At 41.8% G+C, this 13,646-nt stretch overlaps 1 protein-coding gene across 8 annotated transcripts in view; it reads right to left on the reverse strand.

Moving 5' to 3' along the window:
• Positions 1–13,646, reverse strand: part of LOC139558689 (paired box protein Pax-7) — a 58,540-nt gene that overhangs the window by 9,113 nt on the left and 35,781 nt on the right. For all 8 annotated transcript variants that reach the window (XM_071374015.1, XM_071374006.1, XM_071374068.1 and 5 more), the window contains exons 6-7: positions 11,046–11,211; positions 10,258–10,451 (exon numbers count right to left, since the gene is read on the reverse strand). In XM_071374015.1, coding sequence (XP_071230116.1) covers positions 10,258–10,451; positions 11,046–11,211 — 360 coding nt within the window. The remainder of the gene's footprint in view (positions 1–10,257; positions 10,452–11,045; positions 11,212–13,646) is intronic.

A 13,646-nucleotide genomic window follows, 5' to 3' on the forward strand; every position in this document is an offset into this window, starting at 1 on the left:
CTGTCAGAGTGGCATCTGGAACTAACAAGAAACACATGCAGCCAGACAACATCCCCAACCTCCAGACGGACAGCTAGCAGGGCAGGTTGACTGCAGCCCTGCATTGCTGTGATTCTGCCACCCCCTGACCCCTGACCCCAAAATATTGATGATGATGATGATGCCGATAATAATAATGATAATCATAATAATGATAATCATAATAATAAGTAGAAGAAGCAAAAAACATTGTTAAGCGATGGAAAATAATGCAACAAATGTATGGAATAAAATGTCTTGAGCATGTTTCACAGTGTACGCCTGTGTGTAATTGGTTTTCAAGATAGAATTGATGTATGTGCCTATACTTTAATAAAGGCAATACCATTCTCAATCTTATAGGCATTTCGTCTGCGTGGGACACACAGCATGTGAATCAGTCTCAGTCATTTCCTACTTAAATCTTCTAGGATTTACTGAAATGTATATTGGCTGCCTCTGCAAGATAAATGTCAATCGCATTCCCTTATATTTACTATTTATCAGGATGCAGCAGCTCACTTTCTGCAGGAAATATCTTTTACCCGCACACAAACACCATTGCATTTAAATAGCATTTTTATTGTCGCCATAGCCTTTCATCTGGGCGTGGGGAGCAGAGCTGCCTCACCAGGGGGAGAGAGAGTGACAGAGAGAAAGAGAGAGCGAGGGAGAGAGACAGCCAGAGAGCGAGAGAGAGCGAGAGAGAGAGACCTACTATTAGCAGGAGTTGCCAAAAAAAAGAAGGGGACAGGTTGGTAGGTGAAAAATAGATAAAAACCACATCCAGAGATATTTATGTTAAACAAGAAGGCAAAGAGCGTATTGGTTTAACTTAGCTGTTCTAGCGGGGTTAGAGGTTGAGCTATAGAGAACACAGGCATGGAACCAACCACAGAGAGCCCACTAACTGGTTAAGAAATCAAAAGCCTGTTTAGGAAAAACTTTTGCCCTTGCATCATTTAACATACAAACACTAAAGGCACCTAAAACCCTATTCAATCTTGGCAGACAATAAAAATGCATTTAAATTAGATACATATAGTCAAAAGCCCCATATTGCCAATGTGTGTATGTTTGTGACACCAGCAATCCTTTCCTCTGAGTTCAGAAGTGTTAAACAGGCAGCAAGCCCTAATAATCTATGCAGAAACATATAGCCAGTGGATATGATTTACACTCCCTTGATTTTTTTGGCAGCTGCCAAGAGCAGGTCTTATTTTTTAAATATTTTTTTTGAAAGCCACTTATATATTTTTTATACTTGCCAAATTGAAACAGTATTTGTTTTAATGGAAGTTCTAATTAACGTCTATGTATTCCCCCTCTTGCTCTGCGAGAGGCTGAGCTATGAATGCAGGCTATGTGTTCATCCCCTTTGATTAGTTGTCAGTAGAGCTTGCCAGCTGACATGGTGCCCGGTGAGAGGCTTAATGCCCAACTTTTAATAATGTGGGGGACTACATGAATCTCCCTCTCTCATTGGTATTCAGGTGCAGGATGTGTTGTTAGAAGTCAGAGAGGGGGGAGGAATGGAGCCAGAGCCTTTAGATTGTTCCTATATATTCCCTCTCCCTCTCTCTCCCTCTTTTTTGGCAACGACTAGTGTTGGCGTCTTAAATGGAATTCATCCATTTTTTAAATAAGCGTCAGTGCTCGCTAATGGAAGAGAAGAGCGGCAGCGGCAGTTTGGAGTCTCCCCTGGCTTATCTATGTCAGACAGTTGTGGGGAGTCGCTAGCAAGGCGAGCATAGCGTGGTGTCAGCGTGCGTGGTGCGGTGCAGAGCAGCGCGGGTAGCCAGGCAGGCCTGGGGACACGGATCAAAGGGAGGCAGGGGTGAGAGCAGCTCTGCCTGTCTCTGATCCCCTGTGTGTGTGTGTGTGTGTGTGTGTGTGTGTGTGTGTGTGTGTGTGTGTGTGTGTGTGTGTGTGTGTGTGTGTGTGTGTGTGTGTGTGTGTGTGTGTGTGTGTGTGCGTGCGTGCGTGCGTGCGTGCGTGCGTGCGTGCGTGCGTGCGTGCGCGTGCATGCGTGTGTAGGCCCAGCCCACTTCCACAGCACCACAGGCTCTCCTCACACATGGCATCCATGGTCCCTCTCACTCCAAAACACACATCACTTCCAGGACAGAGAAAAATGGAGAGCTAACTTACTACAATGATTTATTATCCAACATCCAGCACCAGTCAAAAGTTTGGACACACCTACTCATTCCAAGGTTTTTCTTATTTTCTATTTTCTACATTGTAGAATAATAGTGAAGACATCAAAACTATGAAATAACATATATGTTATAATGTAGTAACCAAAAAGGGTTTAAACAAATCAAAATATATTTTATATTTGAGATTCTTCAAAGTAGCCACCCTTTACCTTGATGACAACTTTGCACACTCTTGGCATTCTCTCAACCAGCTTCAGGAGGTAGTCACTTGGAATGCATTTCAGTTAACAGGTGTGCCTTGTTAAAAGTTAATTTGTGGAATTTCTTTCCTTCTTAATGTGTTTGAGCTAATCAGTTGTGTTGTGACAAGGTAGGGGTGGTATACAGAAGATAGCCCTATTTGGTAAAAGACCACATCCATATTATGGCAAGAACAGCTCAAATAAGCAAAGAAAAATGACAGTCCATCATTACTTTAAGACATAAAGGTCAGTCAATATGGAAAATGTCAAGAACTTAGAAAGTTTCTTCAAGTGCAGTCGCAAAAACCATCAAGCGCTATGATGAAACTGGCTCTCATGAGGACCACGACAGGAAAGGAAGGCCCAGAGTTAACTCTGCTGCAGAGTTAAGTTAATTAAGTTAATTAGAGTTACCAGCCTACGAAATTGAGTTCAAGTAACAGACACATCTCAACATCAACTGAGTCCAAATTTGGGATTTTTGGTTCCTACCACTGTGTCTTTGTGAGACGCAGAGTAGGTGAATGGATGATCTCAGCATGTGTGGTCCCCACCGTGAAGCAGGGCGGAGGAGGTGTGATAGTGTGGTGGTGCTTTGCTGGTGACACTGTCAGTGATTTATTTAGAATTCAAGGCAGACTTAACTTCTCTAGGATAGGGGGCAGCAAATTCACTATTGGATAAATAGCGTGCCCAATTTCAACTTCCTTCTACTCATCCCCAGAATATAAGATATGCATATTATTAGTAGATTTTTATAGACAACACTCTGAAGTTTCTAAAACTGTTTGAATCATGTCTGTAAGTATAACAGAACTTATGTAGCAAGCAAAACCCCGAGGACTAACCATTAATTTTTTATTTTTTTTAAGTCACTGTCTGTTCAATGAGTTTTCATTGGAATACTGGATTTCTAATCACCCTGTTTTCAGTTCCTACCGCTTCCACTGGATGTCACCACTCCTCAATAGGTTGAGGTTATTCCTTTGTGCAATGAAGAAGTTAGGCCACCTGGAAACAGTGTAACGTCATGTGTACTGTTTGAGAGTTGCGCAAGACTAGAAAAGTAGCGTTAGTTTGTTGGTCTCCTGTATTGAAAACAGATAGACCCGTCTTCAATTTGATCGATTATTAACGTTTACAAATACCTTAAGTTGTATTACAAAAGTAGTTTGAAATGTTTTGGCAAAGTTTAGAGGTAATTCTTGAGATATTTTGTAGTGACTTTGCGCAAATTGGAAGCTGTTTTTTTCTGGATCAACCGCGCCAAATAAATGGACAATTTGGATATATATGGACGGAATTAATCGAACAAAAGGACCATTTGTGATGTTTATGGGACATATTGGAATGCCAACAAAAGAATCTCGTCAAAGGTAAGGCATGATTTATATTTTATTTCTGCGTTTTGTGTCGTGCCTGCAGTGTTGAAATATGCTACACTCTCTTTGTTTAAAGCCTTTTGGAAATCTGACATGGTGGCTGGATTCACAACGAGTGTAGCTTTAATTTGGTATCTTACATGTGTGATTTAATGAAAGTTTGATTTTATATAATTTTTTTGAATTTGGCGCTCTACATTTTCCCTGGCTATTGGCCAAGTGGGACGGTAGCGTCCCACATATCCTAGAGAAGTTAACAGCATTCGGCAATGATACGCCATCCCATCTGGTTTGCGCTTAGTGGGACTATTATTTGTTTTTCAACAGGACATTGACCCAACACACCTCCAGGCTGTGTAAGGGCTATTTGACCAAAAAGGAGAGTGATAGAGTGTTGCATCAGATGACCTTGCCCCCCAATCACCTAACCTCAACCCAATTGAGATGGTTTGGGGTGAGTTGGACCGCAGAATGAAGGAAAAGCAGCCAACAAGTGCTCAGCATATGTGGGAACTCCTTAAAGACTGTTGGATAAGCATTCCAGGTGAAGCTGGTTGAGAGAATGCCAAGAGTGTGCAAAGCTGTCATCAAGGCAAAAGGTGGCTACTTTGAATAATCTCAAATCTAAAATATATTTAGATTTGTTAAACACTTTTTTTGGTTACTACATGATTCCATATGTGGCATTTCATAGTTTTGATGTCTTCACTATTATTCTACAATATAGAAAATAGTGAAAATAAAGAAAAACCCTGGAATGAGTAGGTGTGTACAAACTTTTGACTGGTACTGTAGGTTATTTTTTTCAAGCTATTGCTCAGACTCCTTCCTAACACATAGAAAGAAGCCTTGAATTTTATGTCATGTTTAATAGTTTTCCTTTGCCCTAATCAGTTATCTTGTGTGTGGACCTGTTGGATCCATTCCAGGTTTAATCAAAAAGGTCCAATATGTCTATTCATCATTGATTCACAGTAATAATTGTTGGAGGTACAGAAATGTGGTTTTAAGATGTGCTGTGATCAACAGCCCAGTACACCTGAGTGTGGTTGATAGACTGACTTGTAGCAGTATTTTCCTACATGGATTTATGTTATTTCACTCTGAGACAATGCATCGTGGCCCTCTGTATGTTATCCTCAACTTCAATATCCCTGGGATTTGTCTAAAAACGTTGCAATGTTTGTATTTCATTACAGAGGGCTTCTTCCCTTGTAAGGTTTGAACACAAACTCTAACTCTAGCTCTTGGTACTGCTGGAGCCTCATGAGCAGCAGTTGTTTTCTCCCCTCTCCCAGCAGGTGTCCCTGTCATGCAATAAAGAGGAATTTAGCCAAAACGACTGCCAAAGAACACATCTCCCATGAATAACTAGGGCTTCAAAGGCTTATTTGAAGATAGTGGCCATAGAGTTGTATATGACCTAACATTGTTTCTGGGGAGGATGTAGACCACCTCAGTTTTGGATATGTTTCCTTTTACAGTGCTGCTGTTTCACCATGCCATAACCAGGTACAGCAGGCTCTGTAAATACAATGCAACTACCTGTGCTTAAAATGTGTAACAGATAAACTGTTCGAACTTGGAACAATTAGAACAAAGGCAAGGCTACATTTTATTAGGACAAATGTACAATTGTATTTATTGTGCTCTAAGTAATTTTGGTTTTAAGGAATGGAGAGCAGAGAGAAGGACATGTGTCGAGCTAAATTGTTGTTAATGAGTTCTTCAATCGCATGCTTTAACTATTTGCCCAATTACTTCCTGGTAATTAAGGCACTGTAAAAGGAATCACAACAGAAGCTTTCATCACAGCATGGAAAACTTGGTTACGGAGACAAAAGCACCGATTTGTATATTTATCTTGAAACAACTAGTTGTTTATATGTCCCTATCCAAGTTTCCATCCAACTGTTTTATGCAAGTAATGTAGATGACAAATAAAAAATAATCTTGCCGTTTTTTCCATAATCATAATCTGATCAGGTGCCAAACTGATCAGCCAACCGTGTGCAGATAGAGCTGTTGGCTAGAGAGCACGTGCCAATACAAGAATAGACACACTTGCTATATAACGCAAAATTTTTTGTGAGTGGAAAATGCGATGGAAACCCATTTAACTTGCATTTTTTATTAGACCCATGGGAATTTAAACGCAAAAGGTATTATATGTGCACTTCATCATCACGAACAGTTTTTCATCTGCAACAATTTAATTTGAGGGAAACATCTCTGGTGGGAAAATGCAGATTTTTAGATATAAATGATTATTCACCAATTGGATGGAAACCTAGCTATTGTGGGTATTTAGGGTCATTTAGACTTCAAAAATATAATGTTTCAGAAATTAGTTTGGGAAATATTTGTTGTGAAACAAATCCTATCAGGTCTTCAAACCAAAAGAGCCCCAGTTGATTGACACACAAAAATATTTCTCCATCAAAAAAGCAATAATAATGTTTTCAGCCACTGCTGATATTTCTGCTCCCTGCCACCACCTCATACTCCTGGCCTTTCCTCTATCCAACACCTGCTGTGACACTAGATGAAACAGGACCAACACAACATCGCTGTGCTCATACCTCTAGCCCAGCCAAGCACAGCTTAACCCACCTCCCCACCCCTGACATAGCTTGCGCTTCTCTCTCGCAAACCAACCAAATTTATATCCCACACGACAACAACCCCAGTGCCGGCACGGATGGCTTTTCCAGCGGCCGTAATGGAAAAATGTGCGCTGTCGGGAAAGGTTATGGGATTGGGATGGGTGCGAGGACCTGTCGGCAATGCTGAACGCAGCAGGATTCCATTATAAACTTGGCAGTTGGCCACCGCAGTCCATTTACTGGGAATCACAGAATTTTTGTCAATCTTTACCAGTAACGGGTAGCCCATCAATACCAGACACTAGAGAAAATAGCTCACACATACCAACACACAGGCATATCTCCTCCGGACAGATGCTGTCTGAAAAACCACAATATAAAATTCTCATTTCCATCACGATGGAGAGTCTATTTGTATAGTTTTTCCATTACATAGAGGAGAGGAAGACAGGATAGTGAAAACATACAGTATATAAACAACCAAATAAAAAATCACAGTCTCAATCTATGTCAAACTAAATTTATGTCAACAACAAATCTCTAACATTCCAGATGAGTTGCCTGAATGAACTGGACACGACATCTGTTTAACTACAGATAGATAGAGTTAGACAGGCTGAGTTGTGTGTTTGTATGTGTGTGTGGTGGTAGATGCGTTTGTTTGTGTGTGTGTGTGTGTGTGTGTGTGTGTGTGTGTGTGAGCACTTACTACAGCAGCAGGACATTGAGGGAGTGTGAACTCTGATTCCTCTGTCAGAGAACATCCATCTCCCCACAGTTAAAGAGTGATAGAAAAGCCACATGTTTTCCTGTTTTAAACATCACTGCTACATACTATTTACTTTACCACAAATATGATAACTAATACAATACAATAACTCACATTTAGCTTAAAATTAACTACAAAAAAAAAAATATTCTGGTTCAATATTTAAAAAAATTCAGACCCACTTTATAGACTAATTGAATATTGAAAATCCTGTTTCTACGATTATCCAAGGTCCTAATCCCCAGTGCTAAACAGGACACATGTATTATCCAAACACATAGTGGAATGCCTAGGAAGAAAGGGAGAGAGCTGCTGTATCGTCAGCCCGTATTAAGTACTGGAGAGCCATTAATGGAAAAAGCATTCCATGTTCCTGGTGTTTTCTGCAGGTCTGCAGTGAGAGCATTAGCACTTAAAGCCCCTGTGCCATGATTAACAATCAAACACGCTGTGAGCCTCCATGTTATCCTCCAACGCTCCAGCAGGAGAGAAAATCTCTGTTTTGTCACCAAAATCCTTAATGATTTATTCTCTGAAGAAAGAGGGGTAATACCAAGAATGTTTCCAATCTGCTTTGAGAATATTTGAAGAAGAAAAAAATCCTAATAAAACACGTCTGAACGAGGGGGTAATTGTGGACAAATGCAGCATTGAAATTCATTTTCAACTCTTTACACACCATTTCAATCTTATTTTCTGCTTGTTAACCACATCTTGTTGGTGAGGGTGGGCAAGACTGGCCAGTATTGATGGGTAATTGTGTATAATTCATTTCTCAGACACGATTTGCATCAATACAAATGTTTTTCCATTCTGTGCTACTTAAGGCTCAACCCCTTCCATAGAGTAGTGTTTTAAATGCTTATTAATGGAGGTGCCCAAAGAGCATAACATGGAATCCCCAGCTTTCATAACATGGAATCCCCAGCTTTCATAACATGGAATCCCCAGCTTTCATAACATGGAATCCCCAGCTTTCATAACATGGAATCCCCAGCTTTCATAACATGGAATCCCCAGCTTTCAGAAACACACCAAACACACGTTTGGGGACAAAACAATTGATTCCATTAAAAATCCTATTTTTACCAACCCCTAACCCTAACTCTAAACCTAACCCTAACTCTAAACCTAACCCTAACCCTAACCCAACCCCTAACCCTAAACCTAACCCAACCCCTAACCCTAACCCTAAACCTAACCCTAACTCTAAACCTAACTCTAAACCTAAACCTAACCCCTAACCCTAACTCTAAACCTAAACCTAACTCCTAACCCTAACCCTAACCCCTAACCCTAAACCTAACCCTGAACCTAAACCTTAACCCTAAACCTTAACCCTAACCGTAACCGCTAACCGCTAACCTAACTCCTAACCTTAATTCTAAACCTAACCCCTAAGCCTGAAATTGCCTTTTTCCTTGTGGGGACTGGCGAAATGTCCCCACAAATGTTCCTTGTTTTACTATCTTTGTGAGGACTTCTGGTCCCCATAAGGACAGTAAAACCAAACACACACACACACACACACACACACACACACACACACACACACACACACACACACACACACACACACACACACACACACACAGACACAGACACAGACACAGACACAGACACAGACACACACACAGACACAGACACACAAACACACAAACAGACAGACAGACAGACAGACAGACAGACAGACAGACAGACAGACAGACAGACAGACAGACAGACAGACAGACAGACAGACAGACAGACAGACAGACAGACAGACAGACAGACAGACAGACAGACAGACAGACAGACAGACAGACAGACAGACAGACAGACAGACAGACAGACAGACACACACACACACACACACACAGGGGCAAAGCAATTGCATTTTATGACAGAAGAGGATTGCTCGGTTAGAGGGGAATCTAATGCCTCCTATTGATTCAAACCCCAATTAGGACAGCAGCGCATCTAATTACTCTGCCTAATGCTCCACAGTATTTTCACTGTGTGTGGAGGGCCGAGCAGAGAGGAGAGGAGGGAAGGGGAAGCAGCATGACTGGGAGGGTTAGGAGGCCATGGAGGGCAGCAGAGTAGCCCTACACAGCCACCCACATATTCACAGCCCCTCCTCTACAAGCCTACAGTAGCTCTGTAGCTACAGATAGACACAGTACAGGCTGGGAGCTGAAGAACAGTGGTACAAGATGAATGGAATAACATAGTACTAAGATCTACCAACTCCAAACAATTACTTGTAGAAGATTAAGCGCCTACATTTCTAAGCTTTAGCTAATTATTTTATTCACATGTGTTTCTCATGTTCTGAGTAAGATTTTGGTGTCCCAGGAAAGTGGAAACTGCTGTTTTGGAGCAGATGTGCCTCTATCAAGATTAATTTTAATTTGTTGATGTTAATCCAATTGTTTTAAAATTGTAGCAATTTACATGAGCCAATGAAAACCCAGAGCTTTAGAAGCTAGAAGAAAAGACCATGGATCGACATACAGTATTACTTATTAGTTGCTTTTGGTTCAGCAAATTGCAATTATATACATCATTTAAACCTTGGGTCATTGAATCATTTAAATGGTCAGATGGTAATACCATGTCTATATCAGTATTTTTTTGTAAAAATTTAACTTTATGTAGCTTAAAATAAAGAAATACAATTATAAGTGAAAAGAATTATGAAAATAACAATATACCACAACATTTGTGAACTGGACCTTTATTAGTCCTGTATTAGCGGAGATAAATACTCCTCAGCACCCCCAACCCAAAACATCTTCCCACGGCCATGGCTTATGGTACACATGAATTATTGTTACTGCTTGGATAACCTAATCTACTAAAATGTATGGATTTTTTTCACACATTATTTTCACCCTGCACAGAACACCGGACTAATTATCAATGTGAATTATCACTGTGAATCATTGAAATGTTGTTTATGTGTCAATTAATCCCGTAAGGGATGGGTTGCCAACAGGCGATTTTATAGACAAAGAAAATGTAATTCGATCATTCATTCATCAAAAGAGGTGAGACGGAAGAAATAGGGAGACGTGCCCTTGGCCTTGAACTGACCTGTGGGGAGAGGCCGTTGCTGACCGGGTTCATGTGATTGCTGGCCGCTGATTGGCTCATGAAGCTGTCTGAGTAGCTGGAGAAGCTGTGGCGATTGGACGAGAGGCCGTAGGCGGAGCTGCCGTCAGAGAGTCCTCCCTGGTGCATTGAGGACGGAGGCAGGGGCTGGGGCCGATGCAACGTACTGCTGCCATCTGAACCAATAACAACAACACTGAGTGAGGATGTGAGACAAGAGTACCACAACCAAATCCACTGCACACATAAAGTTCAGCCTTGTTCACAACCCTGAAAAATGATTTACACACCCCAGCCTTTAGAGACTTATCCCCCAAAACTAACCACTAAAAGAGATACAAATGTTGTATTAGAAAATTGCTCAAAAAAGATAATTTAAAATTGTAAAGTTTTAGTGGCTTGTGCCTCAGACACCATGTGACTATTTTTCATGTGCTTTATGTAGGTTAGAAATATTCTGCTCTTGTAATTGGTAGCAAACTCCGTCAAAACCTTAGGCTGTTTCCCTGTCATCATGTAACAAAGACTTAGCTGCATGCTTAACGACTGCCTGTATGGATCCTATATGTAGCATATAACTGCTATATGATATAATATTCTGCTAAATGTGTAGCAGATATACCTTAGATATTTGTAGCTCAAGTGCTACCTAGATTAGATGAAAACACAACCATATATACAAACATTTGAACCCGAAACATAGCCTCTGGGGTAAGCAGATGTGGAGGCTTGTGTGTGAGTGTGTGCGAATGCATGTGTACGTGTCTTACCCTGTGACAGTGTAGTGCCGGGGTACGAGGACTCAGGTAGCTGGTAGGTAGGTAGGCTGGGCATCCCCGTGGGCGGGAAGCCTCCAGGTAACAGGTGGTTGAAGGCAGCCAGCTGATTGGCTCCTGCCTGCTTGCGCCATCTGGCCCTTCTGTTGCTGAACCACACCTGGAGGGAAAAACACAGATGAGGACGATGGAGAGGACAAACTACAGAACGAGAGAGAGAGAGAGAGAGAGAGAGAGAGAGAGAGAGAGAGAGAGAGAGAGAGAGAGAGATAGTAGGTACTTCCCCTCAGGTTTGCTCCTCAATGATAAACCGTCTGTAAGAGCTAAGCACTCTCTCTCAGCAACCCCTAGGTTGTGCATACTATAATATCCATTCTCTTCCATTCATTCTAACACAATTAATCTATTATCAAATGGATATATGATTCTCGGAATGCTCCAAATGAATTTACTGTGTGGTCCTGCCAGCTGTGATTCATCTGCCTGTTGCTGTGAGAAGTGGTGGTGGTTGTGGTGGAGAAGCTAGCTAGTCCCTGTGGGAGCCGGAGCCAGAGCCGGCATGGAGGCTCAGTGGTCTGTCCCTGTTTTTCTTCTTAAGTGGCTGAAGCTGTGATCTGTGTCAACAGGCTGCCCTAAGCCCTCTTCAGATGGAAGAAGTCATTAAGGGGTCAGAGGTAGGGGCCACAAGCAGCAGCATCAGACATCTCAAGTATGTTTGTGAACCTATTAGACATTTGGAGGGAGGCCATAAAGAATGACACTACAACACTCTCTCTCTCTCTCTCTCTCTCTCTCTCTCTCTCTCTCTCTCTCTCTCTCTCTCTCTCTCTCTCTCTCTCTCTCTCTCTCTCTCTCTCTCTCTCTCTCTCTCTCTCTCTCTCTCTCTCTCTCTCTCTCTCTCTCTCTCTCTCTCTCTCTCTCTCTCTCTCTCTCTCTCTCTCTCTCTCTCTCTCTCTCTCTCTCTCTCTCTCACTCTCTCTCTCACTCTCTCTCTCTTTATCTCTCTCTCTTTCTCTGAAAAATATATCTCTATATATCTCTCTATCTCTCTGTCTCTCTCTCTTTATCTCTCTTTTTATCTCTCTCTATCTCTCTCTATCTCTCTGTATCTCTCTTCATCTCTCTCTATCTCTCTCTATCTCTCTCTATTTCTCTCTATTTCTCTCTCTGTCTCTTTATCTCTCTCTCTTTAAATCAGATACATGCAATTGCAAATATATACCAAGTTAATTATTTCAATTATATTATAAAAGGTGGATGGATTTAGCAGTTTATTTGTAATTGACAAAAAACATAAATGAATATTCCTTTGCACAGTCTAGAATGTAAGATCTTACATCCTGTAGATCTTAGTCTTCTTAAGATATCTAAATCAAATGTAGAATTGTACCGAAATGCACACAAAATGTCCAACACCATTATCAACTTTCAACCACGAATGCACAATGTCAACTCCCTGAATGGGAGAGACTAAAGAGGCTCCTTTTAAACTGCAGTGATTTACACATTTTAAAAAGGCTTCTGCTTCAACAAAACATGAATATAATCAGGCCCTTTGAAAAGAGCAGCCATACAGCCAGCAACCTGTTCCATTTAACCAAGACAAGGCCTGGGCCCAGTATGTGCTAAAGGTTGAAGGACACTGATCTATGCCTCGCACTGGCAATTCATCAGAGTTTAATACACTGTCAGCGCAGTTCATCTGCTGTTGTGTTTCAAACGGCCTGGCCTATTGTGAAGCCAGATGAAAGGATTGGACAAAAGGGCTTCCATACGCCAGGCAGAACACTGGGCACAAAGAGGGGGCGTCCCTTTTAAACAGCTCTTAAAGAGCCTAACTTTCAAGGGAGTAACACAGGGACACACTCACTGTTATTGGGGCCTCTCCTTCTCCTGAACACAAACATATGCTACACATAAACTCACATACACAGAGATCTCTCAATCACAAAAAGAGAGATCTCGGATTGAATTGTGTGTTATACTACAGAGTCAACGCACTGTATCTCTTAGGCCTTAATCATGTCTGCATCTAGTTTCAATTTCATCAAGAGCGTCTCATGTGATAAAAAAGTGACTGAGATGTCAAAATACCCCACTGTACAAGCACTCGCATGAATCAAGCCTCTCAACTTCTAACCCTAACCCCAACCAACAGGGAGCCTCTTCTGGAAGCAGATCATTTCCTCACACTTTCCATTCAACAAACAAACTCTTCCAGACCAAATAAAGCACTGCGAGGGCTCAGGGCTCCCCTGGTGCCCCCACTGATATGGCTGCTATTGGGATGTAGTGGAGCGTGGTGCTGGTTCTGAGCTGGAGCTGCTGATTTCCCGCTGGGGCCAGACAAACAGCTGCCTGCTTCCCGGGATGGGCATGGGGATACACCCCTTCCAGAGACGCCCAATCACCTGCAGTGCCACCCTCACATCTGACCTCTGAAGCTCACCCCACCCCTCTTTAAACTTCCTTATTTTTATGTCAGCCAAGCCACAGGCAGGAGGTGTTCCATCATGCCATGCACAAAACACACAGAAATGCCTTTGCCACTTTCTCTTGTTCCGTCACTTCACTTTTCTCTTTCTAATACTCTGT

Source organism: Salvelinus alpinus, chromosome 2 (genome assembly GCF_045679555.1).
Source record: "Salvelinus alpinus chromosome 2, SLU_Salpinus.1, whole genome shotgun sequence".
NCBI lineage: Eukaryota > Metazoa > Chordata > Actinopteri > Salmoniformes > Salmonidae > Salvelinus > Salvelinus alpinus.